This window comes from Megachile rotundata, chromosome 6 (genome assembly GCF_050947335.1).
Source record: "Megachile rotundata isolate GNS110a chromosome 6, iyMegRotu1, whole genome shotgun sequence".
NCBI lineage: Eukaryota > Metazoa > Arthropoda > Insecta > Hymenoptera > Megachilidae > Megachile > Megachile rotundata.
The window spans coordinates 13,346,611-13,372,314 of record NC_134988.1 but is presented as its reverse complement, the minus strand read 5'-3'; the positions used below and the strand labels follow the sequence as shown (position 1 = coordinate 13,372,314).

The window sequence follows — 25,704 nt, the reverse complement described above, 5'->3', positions numbered from 1 at the left end:
GATGCACCACAAAGGCGTTCAGGAGAATAAAACAGAATGCTATAAATATCTGCCGACCTACGTTTTTAGTATGGGGTGTAGAAAACATACGTACACGTAGTCTGTCAAACGAAATACACAGTTTATTATTTGGAAATGACGACAGAGGAAGTGTTTCTGCCGATCATTGGGTTTCAGGTAAAAACGTGTGCAAATAACATCTAGCAGAGAACGCGTTGCATATTTGCGTCTAAGTTTGCGTGTTGCGATATAATCGAAATATTTAAAAAATTTCTTTCCTGTTTACAGTGCACATCGGGCTAAAAAAATATATTCTACTTTTAAAACAAATAATATAGAAATTACGACGATAAATGACAGTGAGGGTGTATTGTTCTTAAACAAAATTTTGCCAATTATGTTATTTATAAAAAAGTATTAAATAACCATTTTTATTCTCGTTAATATTTATATTGTAATATTGGCGGTGCTCCAATGCTTAAGAAGTTGAAAATTATTTTTAGAAAATTCGTGTGACCAACGTATGAAGCAGATTTGTTAAGTAAAATTTATAAATAATAACGATTTAAAAAATTTCAACTGATACAAATATTTTAGTTTATATAAGCAGCGAGGAAAATAGAATTTAAACAATTTTCGAAAACAATATAAAAGATAAATGTAAGATTTTTTCAAGATGGAGTACAAACTGATCAAATATCAATTTTCTTTTCTATAAAAAAACATGAAATAGTAAGCGATCATACAGTTTTTAATTTTTGCTCTATTACGTTGACATTTTTTCAAAGCTTTTCTCATTTTATCGATAACATTATTTCATATAATGTAGTAACATTAATAAATAATGATTTATCGACTGAATTTTACAATTCTCTTTAACCCATCAAGTAGAATTTCCTCGTAGCAATACCATTTGAAAAGAAAAAGAATAAATCATTTGTGGGATATTTTCGTACGTGTTTGAACTCCGCGCATGCGTGATAAAAATTCAAATTTTACCGCGTCTTCATAAGGACGTATGTACTCTTTTAGAATACGCAAGTATATCAGTTTTTTATTCGCGCACATGCGCAGCAACAAATGGCGGCCGGTACTTTGTGTATGACAATTTTCTTAATAAAATATGACATTTTGGTGATGTAGAAACGTAGGAGCAGAATATATTTTTATGGAGAGAAGCTGAGGTCAAAATAAAAATATCTAAATCTTTAAAGTAGTATGTATAACCACTTTAATTGTAATTTTTCATAACTAGCGGCACAGACCATGCTCAGTAAGGTAACCAATCAAGGTTAGGCATCGACTATTAAACCCTCCCTCTTATATTAGCTTCGTTCTCCTCGTCCATAATCCAAGCTTACATTTCATCCCTATATTCCTAGGTCCAGAACATATACATGTTGCGTTAGAGAAGGAGAAAGGACACGGTCGGAAAAGAAAGAACATATTCTCGCGTTTAAGGAGCGCGTGCGCAGAACAATGACGGGGGACGATATATCGGTACAGATAGGTGTAAGAAAAACAAGGATAGAGATAAGAAGGGGGTCGAGAAAGGCAGCAACGCAACCCCTGTTTTTCCCGTAATCGTTGCTGTTCGATTCTGCGCGTTGGTTTGGCATATGGGGCGGCTCCTATATTCCTGTATACGTCTTTAGCGTTACCTCAGGAGCGTCTGAATGGTAATTTAACGTGTGCCGAGGAAAACACCTTTGCGTCCGGCAATTGCTGGACGAGTGAAAAAGATTAGGAAAACGGTGACTAGCCTCTAAATAAGCACGATGGTTATGGATAATGCCAGCCAGGTACGGTTCTACCTATATTACGCGAAAGGCAGTGTCGGAACGTTGCCGGTATTTTTTTATTCTCTCCAATCTCTATTAATCGAAGGGTGTGAACTCGCAAACGGCGCATTTTGATTAACGGAGTAGATGGAATTGCATTTTCAGACGGTATTTACAGTATTTCGCTGTTATAGCGAGTATTATTAGCCGACCGGAACTTTTTACGATTATCGGAATGGTAAAAAGAAATGGAAGGGGGGGTTGTAAGAAACATATACGTAAACTAAAAGCAGACGGTTCGTGAACCAGCTGCTTCTTCCGCGTATGACTTTACCCTTGGTAACGTTCATAATTTGATAATAAGGCAGAACAAGAAACATACTACTCTACAAAGTAGGCTTTGAGAACGATTAATAGGGTGAAGGTCACGGATAAATTATGAGGCGTTAAACGGATTTTACCCTATGACGCTGTAATTGTTATACAATTTATACTTGAATATTCTATCACAAACGAATTGTATTACTACAAATTTAATAGCTTTCGTCACGAAAATATACTTTTTTAAAATATGCATTGATATCAGCGGTATAAAATGTTTTTAAAATTAGAAACACATTAAGTTAAATTAATACATTAAGTTAATTGTTTCCTCTAATGACAAAAGATATAATTAATGGATGTATTTTGTTCAGGTCGACGATACGACGGCATTTCTTCGCGCTGCTCGATCTGGAAATCTCGAAAAAGTGATCGAATTCCTCGATACCGATCTAGACATCAACACAGCTAATTCGGTAAGCGTCAATTGATAATGTTGCCGGCTCGTTCATTAATGTTATATTAATTTTGTGTGTAGAACGGTTTAAACGCTTTGCATTTAGCGTCGAAAGATGGTCACGTCGAAATAGTAACAGAGCTATTAAAAAGGGGTGCTAAAGTCGATGCAGCCACGAAGAAAGGAAACACCGCGTTGCACATAGCTTCGTTGGGTGCGTAATTACGTATAGTACAGTGGCGTGCATATAAATAGGTACAAGAGTTTTGAAGATTCGACCGAAATTTTGTTTACAAATTTTATGTAACATGATGAGTCAAATTCCACGAACACGTATTACAATTCTGAAAATATTTTATACCTCAATCAATTTACAAATATTTGGTATATATTTCACGAAGTTAAATAAATAGAAGCACAATTTAATATTAATATATTTTATTACGATAACATGGGCTATTATTATATTTTATTTACTACAAAATTAAATTATAAATTACTTAAACTATATGACTGAAATTATCTTTTGTAGTGTTATATTTCAAGTGAATTTAATTTCGGAGTAACATCGTTTCAGAATGTTTCTATTTATGTGCTCGTCGTACATCAAACGTGTACGAACATAATGAGTAAGATTTTTCATCTCTTTTAGCTGGCCAATCAGAAATAGTTAGCATTCTTATACAATATGGAGCAGCGGTTAATATTCAATCGCAAAATGGTTTCACGCCCTTGTACATGGCTGCTCAAGAGAATCACGATCAAGTCGTTAAATTATTGCTCAGCAACGGGGCTAATCAGAGTCTCGCGACAGAGGTGAACGTCTCAAATTGATCGATATGCGTATATCCTTTGATAACACCACCTATGTACAATTTAGTGAATATTTTATGTTTGTTGCGGCTCGTGGTAAACTTGTTGATGTGCTACCTCGTGCTACTTCCAAATTTACAGATTTACAAATTTACAAATTTACAAATTCTTACATTTTCAAAGTTGTGCATTTTTAAATTGGAAACTTGAGAACATTTGCAAATTAATATATGTACAACTAATTAATTTAAGTTCTATAACTTTGAGTATTTGCAAATTAGGTAATTTAAGAATGTAAAAATTTAGTAACTTGAGAGTTTGAATACTTAAAAATTTGTATATTGTAAATTAGCAAATTGTAAATTTGTAAAGTGATATCATTTAATGATACCTCTTTGAATCACATCGTCAAGTTCCCTTCTCATAACAGAAAATAAAAAAGTAATATTTTAGGATGGTTTTACCCCGCTCGCCGTGGCGATGCAACAAGGACACGATAAAGTAGTCAGCGTTCTCTTAGAAAATGATTCTAAAGGAAAAGTTCGACTACCGGCGCTTCACATAGCGGCTAAGAAGGACGACTGTAAAGCTGCAGATCTACTTTTGCAGGTAAATGGGCAATCGAATCGACCAGCTGTTTTTGCTCGTTTTGGTCAAGCGTTTTAACAAAGGTTTATTTTAGAATGATCACAAACCCGACGTAACCTCAAAGAGCGGCTTCACACCTTTGCACATCGCTGCTCACTACGGTAACGAAGAAATAGCACGTTTATTGATAAAACGCGGTGCCGATGTCAATTATTTAGCAAAGGTATCAACGAACTATGGTTAACGTAATGAACCCATCAAACGTTAAAAATAAATGTTACCATTGATCGTTTCTTTTGTCAGCATAATATAAGCCCGTTACACGTAGCTGCAAAATGGGGCAAAAACAATATGGTTAAAGTATTATTAGAAAATTCTGCTCAAATCGACGCGAAAACCAAGGACGGTTTAACGCCTCTTCATTGCGCGGCAAGGTCTGGCCACGAACAAGTAATTACCACGCTTCTTGAACATTCTGCGCCTATAAGCGCGCGAACAAAAGTAAGCAACGTGTCTTTATATTAATTATACCTAATTATTCTAGCGTCTGATTCTGACTGCTCCAATTATTAATTCAACGTTCATTATTTGTCAGTCTACATGAATTCATTTTAATAACGAAGAAGTATTTTTCAGAATGGACTCGCGCCTCTGCACATGGCATCGCAAGGAGACTATGTGGACGCGGCAAGAGTACTTTTATATCATCGAGCCCCTGTAGATGAAGTTACAGTCGATTATTTAACTTCTCTTCACGTAGCCGCTCACTGTGGCCACGTCAGAGTAGCGAAATTGCTTCTCGATCGAAAAGCTGACCCTAACGCTCGCGCTTTAAACGGCTTCACGCCTTTGCACATCGCTTGTAAAAAGAATCGAATAAAAGTGGTCGAACTGTTATTAAAACATGGAGCATCCATCAAATCTACTACCGAGGTAAATTCACAAATCATTCTTTATATATTGATTATGGTTATCCTTTTGTTTATCGTGCAATTGAACGGGTCGAGTTAGCAGAAACGACTTGTATTCAAAATGATTCGATCGATTAATTTTCTTAGATAAAAAAAACAGTTTCTACCTTTGGTTTTCGGTTACCAAAAAGCTATTATGTTTTGCAGTCTGGACTGACTCCGTTACATGTTGCTAGTTTTATGGGATGCATGAACATCGTGATATTTCTGTTGCAACACGAAGCCAATCCTGATGTCACAACTGTTAGAGGCGAAACACCTCTGCATTTGGCAGCTAGAGCTAATCAGACAGATATTATTCGAATTTTATTACGAAACGGAGCTAAAGTTGATGCTCGTGCAAGGGTAAATAATCATGCTTGAAAAATAATGAATCTTTTTTTTAAAATACTATTTTTTTAATCTTTTTTTTACGGTACATCTACACGAACGACATTGTTATTTTTGTTTCTGTTTTCGTCGATGTACAGTAGGGAGCACGGTAGGCTTTCTCCTGGGGAAAATGGCGATGTAGGGGAAAAAGGCTTAGATAGTATTACATCTAGTTTGTACTGAAGCCTTTTTCCCTCATACTTTGCAAATTTGGAAATTTTAGTGTTTGGTAATTTAGAGATTTGGTAATTGAGGGATTGGAGTTTAATTTTGAAATGTGGTAATTTGGGAACTTGGAAATTTGTTAATCTGCATATTTTGGTAAATTTGGAGAGAGTTTGAAGATTTGAGAGTTTGGAGATTTTTGTATTGGGGGCTCTGGAAATTTTGGAATTAAGATCTAAGAACTTGAGAGTGTGGTGATTGAAGGGGTTGAAAATTTGGGAATCTGAGTTTTATTTAAAAAATATGGGAATTTGAGAATTGGAATATTTAGTGATTGAAATGTTAAAGTTTCTAAATTATTTATATTTGGAATCTGCACGAGTGGGACTCATATCGCCATTTTCCCTAGGTGAAGCCTAAAATGCTCTCTACTGTACACGGGTATGACACACTTATTCATTATTTTCACAATTTCATAACTTGCAGACCGTGTAACGCTCTATTGTTTTAGGAGCAACAAACACCGCTGCATATTGCATCGAGATTAGGAAATATCGACATCGTTATGTTACTTTTGCAACACGGTGCAGCCGTCGATACCACCACAAAAGACATGTATACCGCGTTGCATATCGCGGCCAAGGAAGGTCAGGAGGAGGTAATGTACAAAGAAATTGCAAAGATAGCGGAGTATATCAGCACGCAAAGTAGATTACAGTTATTTTGGGCAAGTTACCGCGAATACCTTATTTAGATGCTATATTTGTAAAACTTGTTATTTTTCGTTGTTACGTATATTTAGTATTATCCTTTATCACCTATGTTTCGTTTCTTGTTTCGCCTCTTGTTATATCGATCTTTTGTTTTATACTTCATATTTTACGTTAAGTTATTTACGTGTAACTTATTTTAATAAAATTTTTTATCATAGCGATTTATTTTGTATGCAACCTTTTCTCAACGTCACGTATGCTTTTCAGTATTTATATTTTAATGCACTGAATAATGTATTTCTACGCAGCAAAGAAGAGATTTCGACTTACAATTTTCATCTCGAAAATGTTGAATATTGCTAATTGTATAAAAGGAGAGCATGTTTAATATTATTTTCTTTACAGAGTAGTCCTAAAACCCGATCCTTATTATTTTTATAAATATTTATTCTGCAAATTTTATTTTACAGTTACTTGCATTATCCGTAGCTTTGTACTGTGCTCGCATTATCCACGTATGTTTCAAATATTTTATACACGATCGTTTTTTATATGTACCAGGTAAGATGATTATTTTTTTATTACAAAAAATCAATACATTGTTACGTCGGTGTTAAACATGGCTTACGTGCTGCATTAACCATTAAACAAAGTAATCATTGAACTCGTGATCAATGTAGCAAATTTATTGTCCAACTTATCATGGGCTATCTTACAAAAATTATAAAATTTCAAACTTCTAAAATTAGGAGGTTTCAAATTCTTAAATTTTCAATCTTTAAAATTCAATAACATAACTGAAAGCCTAAAAGTTACAAAATTTCAAAGTGTGAAAGTTGAAGAATTTCAAATCTCAAAGTTTGAAAACCTTAACTCTTAAGATCCCAAAATCTGATTCATAAAAAATTAAAAAATGTCAGAACTTTCCAAGTGTTCAGAGACGACTAGATCCGCCCCTGCTCAAGTTTTTATTCGCTATTCAAGGCACACAGCTTGAAACCGTAAATACACGAGACATTTGAAAGTCTATTTCGTTTTTCAAATTACCCCAATTCCGACGACAAGAAGTAACCTGAAACTTGTTATAGTCGGTCATCGAACTGCCATGACCCGAACAGAAATAATGTATTTGAGAAATTAAAAATTGAACAACACGAATATAAAGTTTGATTAAGTTTTAATTTGTTCATGTATAGGTAGCAACTATTCTCGTGGATAATAATGCGTCTCTTAAGGCCACCACCAAAAATGGTTTTACCCCTTTACATATCGCTGCTAAGTATGGCAATATGAGCGTGGCTAAGATACTTTTACAGAGAGATAGCAAATTAGATGCTCAGGGAAAGGTGCGTATAAATTACGGTATACAATGTTACTTATATTTACTTCTTTTATTTAAACAATTTCATACATATTTTAATTCATGACTGGACGATATATTTTCCAATAAAACTAATTTCATTTAATACACTCAATTAATACGAATATTATATTATACAAATTATACGAATTATATTAAATTATTATACGAATTTTCAGAACGATATTACACCATTACATTTGGCGTGCCACTACGACCACCCGAACGTCGCAAATCTTTTATTAGAGAAAGGGGCCTCACCCCACGTCGCTTCTCAAAATGGACACACTCCGCTACATATTGCTGCTCGTAAAAACCAGGTGAAATATTTATAGTCCATTAAAATAGCACGACTGAGAGATTCAAGTTTAATAATTAATTGTCTCATACATTTTTAGATGGATATCGCTTCCACGCTTTTGGAAAATGGAGCAAACGCGAATGCCGAATCTAAAGCTGGCTTTACGCCATTACATTTGAGCGCTCAGAAGGGACATTATGACATGACGAATTTGTTAATTGAACACGGTGCTAATCCAAATCATAGGTCGAAGGTAACGCTATTGTTTTTAATTAAACACTGAAGTACCAATTCTCTATTATAAAAAATAGGGGTATAGAGATAGAGCCTTTGAAAATATGAGGATTTTGATTGTAGGAGATGTGGAGATTTTAAGGATGTAAGGGACATATCTTGGGGATTTGCAAGTTTAGAGATTTTGAGGTATAGGGATACATAGAACTAGATTTAGGTATTCAAGGATTTATAGATTTATTATATCTTAAGGATATAGGAATATAAGAATATAGGTACATAGACATCTAGGATCTTAGCATATAGACATTTTGGGAAATTGAAATCTTGGTATATGAGTATCATAGGATATGGAGATCTTAGGGTACAATCATCTTGGAATGTATGAAGTGTAAGGTAGATACAGAGATAGAGATCTTAGAGCATAAAGATGGAGCATAAAGAAATTTGGAATATATAGATTTAGGGATATAGGAATTCACATTGTATACAAGTTTGAATATATGAAGCTCTAAACATATAGAAACCTGAAGATTAGATATTATAAAAATTTGTAGATACAAGAATGAAGTAGATAGAAATATCTTATAAGAATATAAAGATATACCTAGAGAACCAGAATGTAGAAAACTGTAAATACAGAAGAATATATAAATATACCTATTGATAAGAGGATGTAGAAATATGAAGGATATAGTTTTTTGGGACTGTAGGGATCTAAGTATCTAGGAATTTAGGAATATAAGTGTCGATATAACACACACATGTTTCGCTTTTATAATATAGATTGGGTGTCTTCAAGATTAGTGGTTTCTTCCTTGTTTAGAATGGTCTGTCCGCGTTGCATCTGTGCGCCCAAGAGGATTTTATTAAAGTGGCATCCATTCTCGTGAAAAACGGCGCAAACGTGGAGAGCGAAACCGAAACTGGTTACCGACCGATACACATCGCGGCGCACTTTGGAAATCTTTCGATGATCCGATTTCTTTTAAAACACAACGCTAATATCGACGTTACGACTAATCAGAACTATACTCCGCTTCATCAGGCTGCACAGCAAGGCCACGCTCACGTAGTTACCGCTTTATTAGAAGGAAATGCTTCGCATAAAGCTAAGACTAAGGTAAATCCTATTATATAAGTATAATATAATATAATATATAATGTATAAGTGTATGTTCAAGCATATAATCAATATAAATGTTAATAATCGGTATCGTTTCAGGACGGTTTGACCGCGTTAAATATAGCTCAAAAATTGGGATACATATCCGTTACGGAAGTGCTGAAAGGATTATCTTACGACACGTTAACGCCCGATAATAAAAATTGGGATGAGAAGTACAAAGTTATCGCCCCCGAAAGTTTGCAGGAAACTAGTTTTATGTCCGATTCAGACGACGAAGGAGGTACTCTTTCAAATTATAGCTGTTGTTCAAATTGTTCAAAAAGAGTACCATGAAAATGATCTCTTTATAAAACACCCTGTATCAAATTAAAAGATTCTAGAATATCTGATATCATTCGCAGGATCAGATACGTTAATTAACGAGCAACCGTACCGTTATCTCACGGCGGATTTAATGAAAAGTTTGAGGGACGATTCGTTGCCTATCGACGTCACCCGAGACGATCCTATACACAGACAAGGTAAGTTGTTTATCCGCTTTCCAGCGTTACGGTTGTCTTTACACGAATCTTTAACTCCTTTTCAATCAGTTACAAAAGAAGAAAAGAAAGAATTTACACAAAGCAATAATTATTGCCTAGCAGAAAACTTTGATACCGACGGAATTAATTTGGGGTACGTAATCATTCATTTACGTTAGATAAATATCTCCGTGATATTCCTTGATTTCGTATCAGTCTTCTGTCACACGGGGATTTCTATTAATCGGAACAAAATTTCTGTTTCTAGCCGATTGCATTTCAGATCGTAAGTATTATTCGACTTCCACTATACGGATTAACTGTTTTACGTATTTGTGTGAATGGTTGTTAAGTATAGTTGAAAATTATATGTTCGTTTCGTTGTAATTAAAAGAGGTTGAATTTTTAGATTTTTGGTAAGCTTTCTGGTGGATGCACGAGGAGGTGCTATGAAGGGGTGTAGACACAGCGGTGTACGTATTATCGTACCACCACGTAGAGCTACTATGCCGATTCGAGTTACCTGTAGATTAATAAAACCTAGTAAAGTTGCAAATCCTCCTCCTTTAATGGAGGGGGAGGCTTTGGCGACTCGTATCATAGAGATGGGACCAATTGGTGCAACATTCCTAGGGTGATTACTTTTTGTAATGTACATTTGTAATTTCTAAATTAATTTCATTACAATCTATTGACTTCTTAAATTGAATTCCAGGCCTGTTTTGATCGATATACCACATTTTGCGTCCATTCGAGGCAAAGAAAGGGAGATTATCATTCTTAGGAGCGAGAACGGAGAAACGTGGAAGGAACATGACAACTCGGTCGACAATGACGATACACTGTTGAACACACCATATGGTACTCTAGCAATTTTTATAACAATTTTCTCCATTAATATTACTAAACGAATTTGTAATTTTATACAATGTAGTCCCATTAGTTTGATTAGTTTGACAATGTAGTTTGATATTCCATTAAGTATCAAAGAATTTATACTTGCCAGAAATATTGGCATCATAGACACTATTATTTATAAAAGTACAGAAAATATGGTAGTCTCAAGTAAATAATTTTAATAGTAGCACTGCTGTAAATATTTGTAGAAATGGACTATCATATTTGATGATGTTACTTGCTCTTTGAATGACATATATTACTTAAACATATTACTTCATATTACTTCAATATTTTAACAAAGTTCAATTTTACAGATCCTCAAATGAGTGCCACTCATTCCGGCAGGATTACTCGCATAATAACCACAGACTTCCCCCAGTACTTCGCAATAGTAACAAGAATAAAGCAAGAAGTCCACGTAATCGGTTCCGAAGGTGGAATTTTAATATCCAGCGTAGCCAATCATGTTCAAGCAGTGTTCCCACCGGGAGCACTAACGAAGAAGATTAAAGTTGGACTACAGGTATCTGTTAAATCGCATAGGTCCCTTAACAAAAATATAACTTCGTTTATCGTAGGCACATGTGATTCCTGCTGAACTTACGGCAAAATTGCTGGGCAATTGCGTGGCCGTTTCTCCAGTGATAACGATCGAACCCAGAAGACGAAAGTTCCATAAACCGATCACGTTGACGATACCGGTACCGCAAGCTGCGAATAAAGGAATGATTAATCAATATGGCGGCGAGACGCCTACGTTACGTCTCTTGTGCAGCATCGCAGGTAAACGTCGAGGAACAATTTTATTTATAATAAACATTTTTGTAAATTATGCATTCATTAATTTATGCATTATGGTTTTAATATAGGTGGAACCAGTGAATCGCAATGGGAAGACGTTACAGGATCAACCCCGTTAACATTCATGAACGACAGAGTATCCTTTACCACGACCGTCTCCGCTCGATTTTGGTTAATGGACTGTCAGAATATAAGCGCAGTTCCAAAAATGGCTACAGAATTATATGAAGAATCGTTATTTGTACCATACGTTACAAAGTACGTAATTTATAACATTACCTCTTTTTAACAGATAAAAAGAATTAATTTTGTTACACAGCTTCGTGATCTATTCGAAACGAATGGACGTTCTTGAAGCTACGTTAAGAATATTATGCATGACCGATGGAAAGGAAGGAATTCACACGTTGGAGAAGCAAGAGGAATTTGTTGAGATCGTAAAAAGCCGTGATGTTGAAGTAAATATTTGTTAAAATAAAAATTAAACGATGAGTATTGAGTTGGAATAATCGTGAACGTATCATTCACAGGTACTCGATGGGAAGGATCTCTACATCGAGTTCAGCGGAAATTTGGTACCCGTAACCAAATCGGGCGTGCAGTTAAAGTTTACCTTCAAAGCTTTCCGCCAGAATCGTTTATCTTTTCACGTAAAAGTAAAGGATCCATTATCGGACCCTGTCGCTAGGATGCTGTTCATGAAAGAGCCAAAAGTTGCCAAAGGGGAACCGCCCCAGCAACCCATTTGCGTCCTAAACATCGTTCTTCCAGAAATTACCACTAAGCTTGAAATTCAGAAAACGACGAAAGGTAAAATTGAGTTATTCTTAAAATAGTAACTCGTACCAAGTAACTTGTACTAATTCTTTTTCACTCCTCACAGATTACGAAGATTCGAACATCATTAGCCAGAAATGGGATACTTACGAATCGAAATACAAGAAGGATCAAAAAGAGAAAAGCGACGAGCCGAAGGAAACCTCCCCTTCGGAAAAGAAATTTATTACCGACACTTTGGAAAAAGAACGAACAGGTATGACGTTCGTTTTCACTCATTTTCATCCGTCGAATAGATGCTAAAGTAGCGTTTGGTTTTGTAACGCGATGAGTACGATTTTTTAGTCGTTTAGAATGTACATGTAAGCTTTAACTATTTAATCGTAATTTTATACGAAGACGCGATGCTTGTTTTGTGGCTATCAAGCGAAAGAGTCAGTCATGTGCTTTCATTTTAAAGATATTATCATAGTAGTTTGAGTTATATATTTCAGATTATTATGCTTTTAGACTCATCATGTAAATTAGGTAAAATGTACAGCGTTACTTCCACTGTAGTTAAATTATAAAATTCCTAATAAGTTAATAACAATATCATGAACATTTTGGCACTTAAAAAAATGCTTCAGCATTCTACCTTTCTTTTAAAAATACAAATACTGTGTTTTACATTTTTATTAAGATAGAAATACAAATTTTTATATAAATATGACATACTGTTTCGCTTAATAGCCACAGATACCTTTAACTGAAATTGTGATACAAGGTACAGAAAAGGTTCACGTACAGGTATTAAGTGGTAACGCTTGTTATTTTAGTAAACGTAATCGTATGATGCCACAGTAATGGACGATTATGGAAATAACTCGACGACGATTTAAAAAAAGTGATCTCCGAAATAGTTGAATTTTATACCTGGTAGTATGGTTCTGTTTTCATTTAAGAAGAGAAAAAAAAGTTAATCCGCTTACGGCCGAGACGTTCAGTAAGACTTCTTTAATTCGATTACGCATAATGGTATCAACAAACGTTGGAAGTAACGGTGACGGCCTCGTTTAGTTTGATCGTAACCATCGGCGACATCGCTTTCAAAAGCTATCTTCTTTTGAGTTGGTCTTACCATGATTTCGTAAACGTGAGTTTATTTCATTTCGATCGAGTTATTATTTTCTTTCCATTTCATTTACACATTTTTCTTCCGTTTTGAACGTTAATTTCCATTTTTCTTTACCATTTTCAGTTGCAGGTTTTTTTATGTTGTTTAGTAATTTATGGTTAAAATCGACACGCTAAATCGTAAAGGAAGGAAGGGCCGTCGAAAGAAAGCATAATGGAAGAACCGAGTGACAAGCGAGAAGAGAACGAATTAAACGATCGCGTATCGGATGCAGAGAAAGAAAACGAAGCAGAGCAAAGAACATCTAATCAAGAGGAAAATTTAAGTCCATCGAGAACGAAGGAAACCGTGAAAGTGAAGCGTAAAATAAGGTCCACCCGCAGGAGGTTGAACGCCATGATCAATAACGCGTCCTTGCATTTCTCCGACACCGATTCCGAGGGAGAATTAACGACGATCACTTATCAACCTCGACCAACGAATCACGCGACGGAGGAACCACAAGGACCCACGATATCGGTGACCTTGGACAACGAAGAAGCGGAAGAAACCGGAAACTATTTATCGACCGAAGGTAAAGAACGTTCACGCCGGAACAGTTTCATCGATAATCTGACGGATGTCGATGAAATTTATCCGAGTGAACCAGAAACCGAGCAGAAGGAGGGTCAAAACGATTTAAAGCTTCCGGAAAGCCCGTGTCAGGGCGAAACCGACTTGGAAGAAGTCGAGGCCGACGAAGAGGTTGCCTCGACGATCTACGTGAAACCGAGACTCGATTTATTTTGCGAATACAGTGAGACCATAACGACCAAAGAAGGCGACGGACCATTTTCTGTGGAAGTTCGAAATAAAATGTACAAAGACGACGTTTCGCGAAACGAAGCTCGTTGCGCCATGCCGGATATCGTGATCGCGTGCAACACCGACGAAGAAGACATGGAGGTTTCCGACGACGAAGACACTCAGGAAGCTTGTTGTAGTCGCAGAGAAGTATTCGAGGACTTAGACGTGCTCGCAGGCTCTCAAGTTTTTATGAAAAACGTTGATAAAACGAGCAACTTGTTAAATGTCAAAGATACTAGCGACGACGCGATTAGCGATTGTCATACCGATATCGAAGACGTTGATCCGATCGAATAAAATTTATTCGGTCGTGTACAACGTTTTTATGGTAAGAAATATTTATGGAGTACTGTCTTTAATGGAACGTACAAGCTAGGTATCTAAACGTTTATGTATAAGGTGATCGATAACTTTTGATTCATGTGTATATTGGATAATTGTTGTATTGATAGGATGACGGAGTTAGATATATCTCATCTTCAAGATTAATTTTATGTTCAAGTTTATGTCCAGGGCTGGATTAAACATTGAGGAGCATTAGGGAATTAATTGAAGAGTATCATTAAAATTATTCATTGATTTATTGTAAGTATATGCTAACTTTTAAAGGAGAAAAGTTGTAAAATTCCAAAGAGTCTAAAAATTTTGAAAATACTTCCTGTATATTCTTGTTTTAAAATTTTTCTAAGTTTCCAAAGTTGAGTTCCTGGAGTCCTAACATCCAGAAATCTCAAAATTAAAAAATTCAAAGCTACAAAGTTCTACAACCTCCAAAAGTTTGAGACTCCAAATTCTTCAAATAAAGTCTGAAGTTTATAATGTTTATAAATTGTAAAAAATGTTAATCCCGCCCTGTTTAAATCTTAATGAAAAGTTTGACAATATGGAAGTAATCGATATTTGAGTAAATCGTTGCAGCATGATTGACGCTTGGTATTAACTCAATTGTCTATACTTATACTTGCAGACAGAACTGCCGTCCTCAACCTAATCATACGCAACCGTATTGGATATTAATTTTAAGTCTCGAGGAATATCGGATATTAATAAATATAGTGGAGAGACAAAGAAGTGAAAATTTAACGAAAGATTAAAAGTTACTTATATATGTATACACACACAATATCTATATACATATATCACATATACGCATGTTACACGTTAGAAATCTATATTTAAACGTTATTTTTTGAGAGCGTTTTTAGTAAAAAGTTACGTGTTGTATCAAAGTTTATCTCGTTAATATTTCGGCAAGTAAAGAATCTATAAATTGCGTGGTGTTGCTTGCAAAAGTTTTCAATCCTATGAAGTTACATAACAATTATAAATACACATATAAGATATATACACGTACATAGAGAGAGAATGTATTTTACCTATAACGTGTAATAGTTGAATAAAAAGTAATGCGATCATGATTCTTGGTTGTTCTAGATGCTGTCACTATCCACGAATCCCTTGCGCAAAAAGCGGCTTGTTTCCTAGAATCCGTAGATGCTAGTTATCCCAGTAAAGTAGTCGGCCAAGAGCAGGATTTGTCGCCGGGTGTCGAGAGGCAAACGTATTTCGAGAAGAGGAAGTTCTGGGAGGACATATCGAGAAAGCGGGAAAGTTACCAGCGATCGGAATCGGAAGTGTCGAGATCGTCGCAGTTGACGATCAACGAAAGCGAAACCGAGTACGCGCACAGTGGCGTCACGGAAGACATGGCGGAAATGGAGCAACGGGTCGAAACCTCCGAAACGATGGAGGATCTAAACGTGCCGGACATCTCAGAATGTTCGGTCGCTGAAAAGGCGCAATATTTCGAGGAACAGATACAGAAAGAAACGACGAAACTCCCTGCGAAGACGCAAGAGACGGTGAAGCCTGAGAAAGAGAAACCGAAGCCTAAGGATAAGGAGAAGATGGACAAAGAGAAGATCGAACCGAAGCGGGTGGAGAAGACGGAGGAGGTTTCTAAAGAAGAGATAAGAACGGAGATTGAAGCGACGGAGAAAATGGACGAACCGGAAATATCGAAGAAAGATCGATCTCCGGATAAACGGAAAGAGAAACCTGATACGGAAAGTGTAAAACGTGTTGAAAAGAGTGAAGAGTTTGTGAAAATGGAGGTAAAGGAAGTGACAGAAAGTGTGAAAGCATTAGAGCAACGAAAAGAAGAGAAGATTGAAGAATCTCGGGTGAAGGATGAAAAACCGAAGGTAGAAGAAGTGAGTAAAGTAGTAACAGAAGTAAAGACTGTAGTGGAAGAGAAACCGAAGGTAGAAGTGAGTAAAGTAGTAACAGAAGTAAAGACTGTAGTGGAAGAAAAACCGAAAGTGGTAGAAGAACTCAGTAAAGTAGTAACAGAAGTGAGAACTGTAATAGTGGAAGAGAAACCGAAGGTAGAAGATGCCAGTAGAATAGTGAAAGAAGTAACAACTGTAGTCGTGGAAGAAAAACCAAAAGTAGAGGTAAAGGAAGTAAAAGCTGAAGTTGTAGAAGAAAAAGCAAAAGTGAAACAGGATGTGAGAAAGATTGTACAAGAAGAAGTAGTGGAAGAAAAACAGAAAGAGATACAAGACTTGAGTAAAACAGAAGTTGAAGTAGTGGAAGTAAAACCAAAAGAGGTGCCTGATTCAAGTAAAGTAGTGAAAGAAACAAAAGTTGAAGTATCAGAAGAAAAAGTAAAGGTGATAGAAGACTTGAGCAAAATCAAAAAGGAAGAAAAGGTTGAACCAGAAGAGAAAGCAAAAGTGATAGAAGATACGAGTAAAATTGTAAAGGAAGAGAAAGTTGAGGTGATAGGAGAAACACCAAAAGTGGTAGAAGATATTAGTAAAATTGTAAGAGAAGAAAAGATTGAAGTCATAGAGCAACAACCGAAAGTTATAAAAGAAATAAAAACCGAAGTAACGAAAGAAATACCAAAAGTGACAGAATCCATTAAGGTAATAGAAGAAGTAAAAGCTGTAATTCCTGAAGAAAAACCAAAACTGACTGAAGAACCCACTAAAGTAGTAGAAGAAGTGAAAACTGTAATCTTGGAAGAAAAACCAAAAGTCATAGAAGAAACCGTGAAAATAGTAGAAGAAGTAAAAGCTGCAGCTTCGGAAAAACCAAAAGTCATAGAAGAAACCGTGAAAATAGTAGAAGAAATAAAAACTGCAGCTCCGGAAGAAAAACCAAAGGTGACAGAAGAAATTACCAAAACTATCGAAGAAGTAAAAACCGTAATCGTGGAAGAAAAACCGAAAGAGATACAGGATTCCATTAAACTAGTACAAGAAGTAAAAGCCGAAATGAAAGAGAAGCCCAAAGAGATACAAGAGTCCGTTAGAGTGATAGAAGAAGCAGAAGTGGAAGAACCGGAAGAGAAGTCAAAAGAGATACGAGAATCGACTACAGTAGTGCAATCAATAAGACCTGAAATACCGGAAGAGATAAAGAAGAGGGAAGTAATTAAAGAAAAATCGAAGGAAGGTGGAAGGACGGTGATAACCGAACAAACTACTATTATTTATAAAGTACAAAAAGACGGTACGTTGGTGGAAGAGAAGGTAGTAAAATCAGTACAAGTAGAGGGCGAAGGAAAATTACCAGAAATTCGCGAAGACAAGAAAGGCTCTCGAGAAGCTCGATCGATAGGAGACATGGAACACGAGGCAGTCTCTCTGGCTGACGTTAAAAAAGAACTAGAAAAGTTCCTGGAAAGAAAGGAAAGAATCGAAGCGGAGCTCAAAGAAGAAACAGCAGAAGAGGAAGAAATTAAAGAAGAAAAAACCGAGAAGTTGGAAGAGATGCCTCCACCAGAGCGCTTCGTTTCCGCAAAAACCAAAGAAGAAATTCCAACGACGGCAAAAACACCGGCAGATGGCGAACCAAAGCAAATTAAATTCGAGTCTCGCATTCCCGTGTCGATGGCAAAAATGGACAAAGACAAAATCGCAAAAGATGCGAAACAAAAAGGAGACAAGCAGCCTCCGAGTAGATCTCCCAGCGACAAGGATTCCAACGGCGAAAAAGAAGAAGTGACGTCTCCGAGCGCAAAGAAAGAATTCGAGTCCCGAATCCCGAAGCGTATCACTGATACAAAATCGACGGACAAGGCCGGGAAGAAAGACACTCGCGTGAAGAAGGAGAGCGAAACTTACACGATAACGGAGAAGAAATCGAGCGAAGAGGTGACTTCAAAAATGGAGGAGCGTTCGACGAAGACCGAGACGTTCGCCAAGGCCTTCGGAGATCGAGAGGCGTTCGAGGATAAAGCAAAGAGCGAGTTTGCAACGGTGACCTCCAAAGTGGACCACAAGGTCTCCAGCACTCTGGAAGAGAAGGAGGTGGTGTCTTCCGAGATCTCCAGCGGCACCGACCGAGTCATCACCCTGAAGGAAAAGGAGCGAGTGGAGAAGAAGAAATCCACGGAGTCGCGCTCGAAGAAAGAGTCCCCTACGGAAACCTTGGAGGAGAAGACGAGCAAACGCGAGGAGCTGGACAAAACTGCGATTCAGAAGACGTCGATGAATCTGACGGACACAGAGCGAGTGATAGACGCTGCTGCCTCAGAATCTAGAGTCGAAGTAAAGAACGAAGAAACGTTCAAGAAATTATCGGACCAAGAAGGAGTTACGACGCACGAGGCGGGCAGTGCGATATCGAGAGAGAGCGACGCGGACGTGGCCATTCGGATAAAGAAGGACGTCTCCGAGAAGGTGGACCTGGACGCGAAGACGATGGTGGAGAAACCGGAAGCGGAGAGGAGGTCTCCCGTGGATCTAGGTCAAGTAGAGACACTCGTCCAAGGTGAATCGTACAGAGAGACGAAGGAGAGCTTCGACGTAGCTCGGTTCGAGCCCAGCGAGAAGCCGAAGGACAAAGAAAGTCCGAAGGTGGAGAAGAGCGAGAAAGCAGAAAGCTTGGAGGAGCAGCAGAAGAGGAAATTCAAAGAAATCGAGGCCCGTACCATAGCGGAGACCTTGATTCAGTCGATAGAGAGCGAGATCGAAGCTAGATCTGCGGAGGAGCTAAAGGCGGAGTTACTCGAGAAAGGATACCTAGAACAGATCATGAGCGATGAAAAATTAGCCGACGATCTGACTCGGAAGTTCGAAAGCATGATGAAGAAGGGTGAGGGGTACACAAGGTCTTCCATACCCGAGGAATCTCGCTCGTTGGAGTCCGCCAGGGAGAGCACGAGCATCAGCGAGGACGTCACCAGAGACGAAGAGTCATCTTCGAACGAGAAGGAAGAGAGCTTTCCGTTATCTTCGTCGAGGGCCAGGCTGCAGGACCGGGACATCACCGTGAGTCCCAGCAGCATATCCGAGCAGATCGAATTCGAGGAGACGATCGACGTGGACGTGAACGAGTCGGAGATGGTCTCGAAACCGACCTCGAGTCCGCAGTTCGAGAAGGAACTGTCGGAATCGCGAACTCGCAGCGACGATGTTAGTTTTCCTCGAGATAAAATCGTGTGCGAGCTTTCGGGCGCCAGAGTGCTGGAGATTCTCGAGCCGGGAGCGGATGTACGGTCCAGAGAGGACTCGGTGGACGTGCCGTCGTTGGAGATGGACGAGCAGAAGATCTCCGAGCAGACGAGCAGGGGTATACCGTCCTTAAGGGAGAGTGCGGAAACGGATTCGTTTGAGAGGTTGGTCCAGGAACGGGACATTACGATCAGTCCCAGCACCGTGTCCGAGGACGCGAACGCAGACTACTCTATGGTCCAGGAGCTGTCCACGTCGCGGAAGGACCAGGAACCGCTGAGCATAAGAAGGACGGACAGCTTCGAGATCGAGAGTCCTCCGATGGTCTCTCCGAAGCCGAAGGTACGCGGGTTGGAGATCAAACCTGTCGACTGGATGATCGGCGACGAGAAGATCGAGATATCAGAGACGCTGCAACCGTCCCAGATTTTTGATCAGGAGTTGGAGGCGTACGAATCGACCAAGAAGAAGGAGCGACTGTCGTCTCAAGATGGATCCACCGACCGCGAACAGGAGTCGGGTACGAAATCCTCGGAGGACGTTAGCGTAATCGAGTCGGCGAGGGAGACCGTGTCCGAGGGTGAACGCAAAAGCTCCAAGTTTACGGTCATCTCCGTCGCCGAGCCGGACTTGGACAACGAGCTGGTGGAGAATAAGCTGGACGTCAGTTGCCAGGAACTTGTGGACGCGTTGCAACGTGAGTACGACGCGAAGACACCGATCAAGGAGTATGTGGAAAGCATGGAGCAGGAGACGAAGGTCAGCGAAGAGGTGCAATCGGAGAAAAGTGAGAAGACGGCTTCGAAAGAGGATAAAAAGATTCCAGAAGAGCGAGGGGGTATAGCGGTGCCTACCGAGCTGCATATCGAGAAAGCCGTCGATCGACCGAGTGCAAAGACGGTTAAAGAAGAAGTCACAGTTGTGTCCACCGAGAGCGCTGAAGATACTCAAACTGAACAGAAAGAGAAATCATCAAAAGAGGAGGAAAAAGTGAAAGAAGAAAAGGTGAGCGAGACAATAGTGGAGGTTGAAAGAACGGTCAAAGTCGGTGACGCCTTGAAGGAATGGACGGAGGCTTACCTATCGAAGATGAAACCTTTAGGTGACGATTACAAGAGACACATGGAGAAGTCCACGGACAAACACGACAAACCTGGAAGATCCACGACGACGATTCCTTCCGACGCTTGTGCCTTTAAGATAAAGAAAGACGACCTGAACGTCGATCTGAGCGCGCGTTACGCCATAACTGTTCTGGATCAGGTGGTCAAGAAGGAGATCGACGAGGTGAAGGAGTCCTTGGAAGCAGCTAGGCAGGACCTGATAGAGGAGCTGAGCGAGAACAGCGAAACCGTGATTCAGATCAAGGATTCCCCTTCGGAGTTTCGGTTCAAGATTCAACCGGAGTCCATCCCGAACGACCTACCCTTTTTGTACGAGTCGTCGTTTCCGGAACACGCGCTGGAACCCGAGGCGGAGCCAGTGAAAGCAGAGTCTCCTGTCACTACGTCCGAGCAACCGTCCACGTTCGAGACCAAGGACGTCTCCGAGGGCAAAGGGGATGCGGAAGAATCCGCCCCCAGCAGCGTTGAAGAACCCGTAATCGCGACGAAAGAAGAGATCCTCGTCATGAAAGTCGAGAAGCCTGACATAGAGGCGATAACCGTCCAGGACGACGCGAAAGACGAAGAGGACGAGCACCCTAGTCCAATAGCCGCCAGTAGGTCCGGTTCGGACGTGGACAACAAGGACGAAAGTTCCTCTTTGGCTCTGCCGCGTCCGGTACTCATGAGACGGAAGAAACCCGGCCGGGGTTCGAAGAGAGTCACCTCAGAAAGCGATTTGGACCTTGGCTCCAGCTCCGGGGAGAGCAGCAATTATCAGTCCTGCGATTACGAGATCGGTAGCGGGAGTAGACCTAGCTCCTCCGATGTAGAAGCTTTCCAGTCGTGCGGAGTGCCTTCGGCGACGGCTTCTGAGTATGAAACGGCCGCCATGTCGATCGAGCACTCCACCGCCTCGAGACCCACTTCCCAGGAATACCACACGGCCGCCACAACCATGAGCTCCCGCGAGTCCATGAAGTCGTTGGCGTCCTTCAGCTCTGGTCATCTAGGCAGCATCGATAGCACCAGTGAGTTGTCGGAGACTCTGGTGCCTTCCGAGACGGACGCAGAGAAGGAGGAAGCCGAAGAGAATCTAAAGGGAGTCCTTGACGAAGAACACACTGATCGGTCGGACTCCTCCGGCAGCGACATACCGATCGACGAGCCGATAGGCGCGATCGAGGGCAACATACCCTGTCGCATGAAGCGATCGTCGGAGATGATCTTCCCGCAGGCGATCGAAGACGCTGACCTCGACAGCGGCTCCGAGAAGACATCGCCGGTCAAGGACGCCAAGGGGATAGACTTCGCAGCGTCCACCGTGACTGCCTCACCCGGTGCACTTCGGTCCGTGGACATAATGACCGCTCGAGTGTCCGAGGACGGCGTGCAGAGCGTGTGCACCCAGGTAATCTCGGTCCAAGCTACCATGGAGTCCACATCCACTGTTACGAGGGTCGCCAGCGAGGTGTTCGACGCGGAGGTCATTGAGAAGGACGTGGAATCGGAATTCCTGAACCAGCGGTCTGTTACGGAGGGCATATCCAGTGAGAGTCCTGAAATGTCCGCGCAGACGGCCACCATCTCCATGACGCAGCAGGCGAGCATGTCCACGTCCTCGACGTCGGGCGTGTCTGTCGATACGGTAATGGGTAAAGAAAAATCGGACCGTCATTCGCCGGACAGCGATTCGTTCGAGATGATCGACAAGCCAGACATCACCGATGACTTCGTGGTCGTGGAAGAAGTGGGCCGTGAGGCTGAAGAGTATGACTCCGAGGGCAAGAGTATACGCATCAGCGCAGTTCCGCAGACTAGTAGCAAACTTTACGACCGGGACCTTGAGAACCTGGTGTCCAAGGACAAGGAAGATCCACAGGCGTCGGCGATGGTTAAAGTGTCGAAGAATAACGAGCTGTTCGACTTCGAGTCTGAGGAGAGTCCTCCGCAAGTCTCCAACGACGATCAGTATTCCCAGTCGTACTCGGACGAGGAGCAGTACGAGGGCGGGAAGAAGTGGATGGAGATGCAGTTCCATGCGGACGCCAGGGTATACGACATCGAGTACGACCGTGGCCCCCTCGAGGACATCAAGGAGGAAGAGATCACCGACTTCGAGGCTGGGAGCAGTAGGTTCGGGAGTCTGGGTAGCCACAAGGAGTCCATAGGTAGCGTGGGTAGTATGCGAGGTAGTCTAGGCAGCACTCCCGATTACGACGTCCTAGCGGGCAAGAAGTACTTCTCGAGGCCGTCCGATCACGACAACGTGTCCTTGAGTTCGTTGCAGGAGTTCGAGCACTTGGAGAGCACGGTTGCTGCGGAAAACTCGAGGAAGTTCCAGTGTGGATCGCATGATTCTGTGAACAACGGCAGCCTTCCACGAAGATACGCGGCGAGCAGGTCCGGCCACGGGGACGACGTATCTCTGTCTTCGCTGAAGGACTTCGAAGGGTTGGAGAAGGCTTGCAGGGAGGCGCACCTGATCGAGCTGCGCGCCAGGGAGGAGGAAGACTTGCTGGAGCACGAGAGTCCGGAGAACAAGTACAAACTGGAGAGCCTGGTGCGGACGAGGGTGGACGCGAGTGCTGCTGGGTCGTTCAACGCGAGCGCGTCCGGGTCGGACGACTACGAGAAGAGGATCAAGGAGATCGACGAGATCATACGCATAGCACAATCGAACGTAGAGAAATTCGATCGCCAGGACGACACAACAGAGGACATCTCGCAGATAGAGATCATGGATGTGGAGAAGACGGAGGTGCAGACGATGGCGCAGGTCGTTCCCAAGCAGGAGACGCCGGAAGCTGGGCCGCTCCAGAGGGACACCAACATTATGGAGACCAGCACAGACTCCCTTGAGCTGGAAGACAACGCGGATAAGAAACGCCATCCTCTCTGTCGAAGCTCCGATTCCCTAGAAATGAAGACCACTTTGGATTATCCTTCGCTGAGCTCCGATTCCCTGAACAACGTGCGGGATGCGAAGGAGACCCAGTCGGACCTCACCGGTCAGGCCAGCAGCGTCAGGCGCATCTCCTCGGACTCGCTGGATGTGCCTTTACTCGATCAACCGGAAGCCGAGAGTCGCGGAAGAAGCAACGACGACGATCCTTCAGACAATTCTTTAGAGCAGAAGTCCGAGAGGGAAACCGACGCCAGAAGCGACGAGAAGAGGGCGGCATCGAGCACCGATACGTAGGAATACTCGCGCGGGCGTTGAAACCATTGAACGCCGAACGATCCGTTGCTTCGAAGCGTCCAACTAAACTTTCCAAGTTCTCTCTTCTTCAATATGGTTTACTTCGGTTTGTTCGGGGCGAATTTGTTACGGATAAACGTGAGAAAGAGATCAATGTGCTCGGGCGTCGTTGTGCGGGCATTCGCGCGTTTGTTTTTGGTAATTATTGAGATAAGCCCGATTTTATCGATTTTCGAGTGTATTGTTAAGATCAGTATTCCAAGTATTTTTTTTCTGTATAAAAGTTTCAAGCTTGAGATACTCGAGTCTGTTCAGTAAAATAATTAATTATAAGACACGTTTTGTTAATTTTGATAATCTTAAGGTTAACATGTTGAGTTGTTTTATCTATTAGATTATGTGTACAGTAATACCTATTGTTTTATTGTTAGTCTTTATATTCATAAAACATATTTCATTAATATTCGAAAGTATTGATTTTTACAATATACTTCAAAGTCATTGAAATCGGTGATTGCCCCAATTCTCAATAATTATCTTGTCTTTCTTTGTTTTCTTTCAATGATATTTACTTTTGTTACGCTCGAGTAAAACGATTATCTTTTAAATACAGTATTGGATTGTAGTATTAATACAGATGTTTCAGTATGAAATTGTGTAATTTGGAACAAAATATTATAGTTAATTTAATTTTTTTTTTAAATTAATCAGAACAGAAGTATTAACAGACTGTATGCAATATGTTCTTTTATTATAACTTTCAAGCAATTAAATTTTAAGTTACGATTTTTGGATCCAATAGTTAATTGTATAAATGATTTGAAACTTTCCAAGTAACTTGATTTATTCAAATTAATAAGCTATTTTATACTGAAATATTTATGCTAATACTTTTGTCTAGTACTGTACAATATCGTTACCGATAATATCGCGTTAAATAATGCGAATTACGCTTAATTATTTCGCGCTCGATTCGTATCGAATATTCGTCGACTGCTCGGATATTCGAATGTTCGCGGTAATTCGCGACGCGGCGATTCGTTTAGGAATGTAAAATTGTACTTCGAATGTTTATACGTCCTATATATTATATGATACTATTGTATAATGTCATGTTTTGTAAAGTTTTCGATTGTAAAGCGTCTTTTTGACTACGTTCTTTTTTAACGCGTCGATCATTACACGAACGCTTCACGTTGCGCGACTAATTTTGTGGAACGTTTACGAGTTCCAACAACTGGTTATTCTTAATCGCGAGTGTTCATGCGAGAACAAATAATATGTATCTATCGATTAAATAGGAGAATTTTATATACGAACCGTAACGTTTCGAATATTAGCAGGATACTAACGAAATGATGCGTTCTCTAATCTATATTATGCAACGCGTGCGCGCTAATGTCGTAGGCAATTTTGTACGCGACACTTTAAATCGATGTAAGCGATTGCTTTGATCTTTTTTGCTAACGATAAATTCGATGTATTCGATCCACTGTACGAGTTCTGTGTTCTGTCAACGATTTAAGGATGTCTTTCGTTTATCTTGAACATGTTTTCTTTTTGTCCATGAAAATATAAAACTTTAAGAATTAAATATTAGTCTCTTCAATGGTACCTTTATCCTTCGTATTCTATCTTTCAATAAATGTTCTTAACATGATCGTAAACTACTGAATAACTGTCTATTTATGAGTACAGTTATCCGCCACTAACTTAATCGAATCGAAAATATGACATTACGTGAGGTGACCACACGTGGTTTCC

The 25,704-nt window shown here is 40.1% G+C and overlaps 2 protein-coding genes across 8 annotated transcripts; both read left to right on the top strand.

Annotated features, from left to right (window-relative positions):
* Positions 1–38: 38 nt before the first annotated feature.
* LOC100881279 (uncharacterized) lies at positions 39–25,534 on the top strand. 5 transcript variants are annotated; one of them, XM_076533009.1, is made up of 27 exons: positions 39–177; positions 2,477–2,578; positions 2,641–2,773; positions 3,212–3,375; positions 3,826–3,981; positions 4,055–4,183; positions 4,264–4,461; positions 4,597–4,893; positions 5,079–5,276; positions 5,980–6,126; positions 7,378–7,527; positions 7,721–7,861; positions 7,940–8,095; positions 8,903–9,199; positions 9,302–9,485; positions 9,607–9,726; positions 9,796–9,880; positions 9,995–10,012; positions 10,136–10,360; positions 10,442–10,587; positions 10,941–11,149; positions 11,205–11,409; positions 11,496–11,685; positions 11,747–11,885; positions 11,958–12,237; positions 12,311–12,460; positions 15,602–25,534. In XM_076533009.1, exons 1-27 carry the CDS (start codon positions 136–138, stop codon positions 23,938–23,940), a joined length of 12,600 nt encoding a protein of 4,199 aa, XP_076389124.1. In that variant the 5' UTR covers positions 39–135; the 3' UTR covers positions 23,941–25,534. The 5 variants fall into 5 exon arrangements, with proteins under 5 accessions (XP_076389124.1, XP_076389122.1, XP_076389120.1 ...); XM_076533007.1 differs by lacking the exons at positions 39–177; positions 2,477–2,578; positions 2,641–2,773; ... (5 more) ...; positions 5,079–5,276; positions 5,980–6,126 and adding an exon at positions 6,218–6,742 and having other exon boundaries at positions 9,850–9,880; XM_076533005.1 differs by lacking the exons at positions 39–177; positions 2,477–2,578; positions 2,641–2,773; ... (5 more) ...; positions 5,079–5,276; positions 5,980–6,126 and adding an exon at positions 6,218–6,742.
* LOC143264690 (uncharacterized) lies at positions 13,059–15,585 on the top strand. Of its 3 annotated transcripts, none has more exons than XR_013038594.1 (3): positions 13,059–13,339; positions 13,445–14,752; positions 15,135–15,585. XR_013038594.1 is itself a non-coding variant. In XM_076533040.1 (3 exons), exon 2 carries the CDS (start codon positions 13,535–13,537, stop codon positions 14,462–14,464), a length of 930 nt encoding a protein of 309 aa, XP_076389155.1. In that variant the 5' UTR covers positions 13,060–13,339; positions 13,445–13,534; the 3' UTR covers positions 14,465–14,495; positions 15,135–15,585. The 3 variants fall into 3 exon arrangements, 2 of the variants coding, with proteins under 2 accessions (XP_076389154.1, XP_076389155.1); XM_076533040.1 differs by having other exon boundaries at positions 13,060–13,339; positions 13,445–14,495; XM_076533039.1 differs by having other exon boundaries at positions 13,445–15,585.
* Positions 25,535–25,704: the final 170 nt, after the last annotated feature.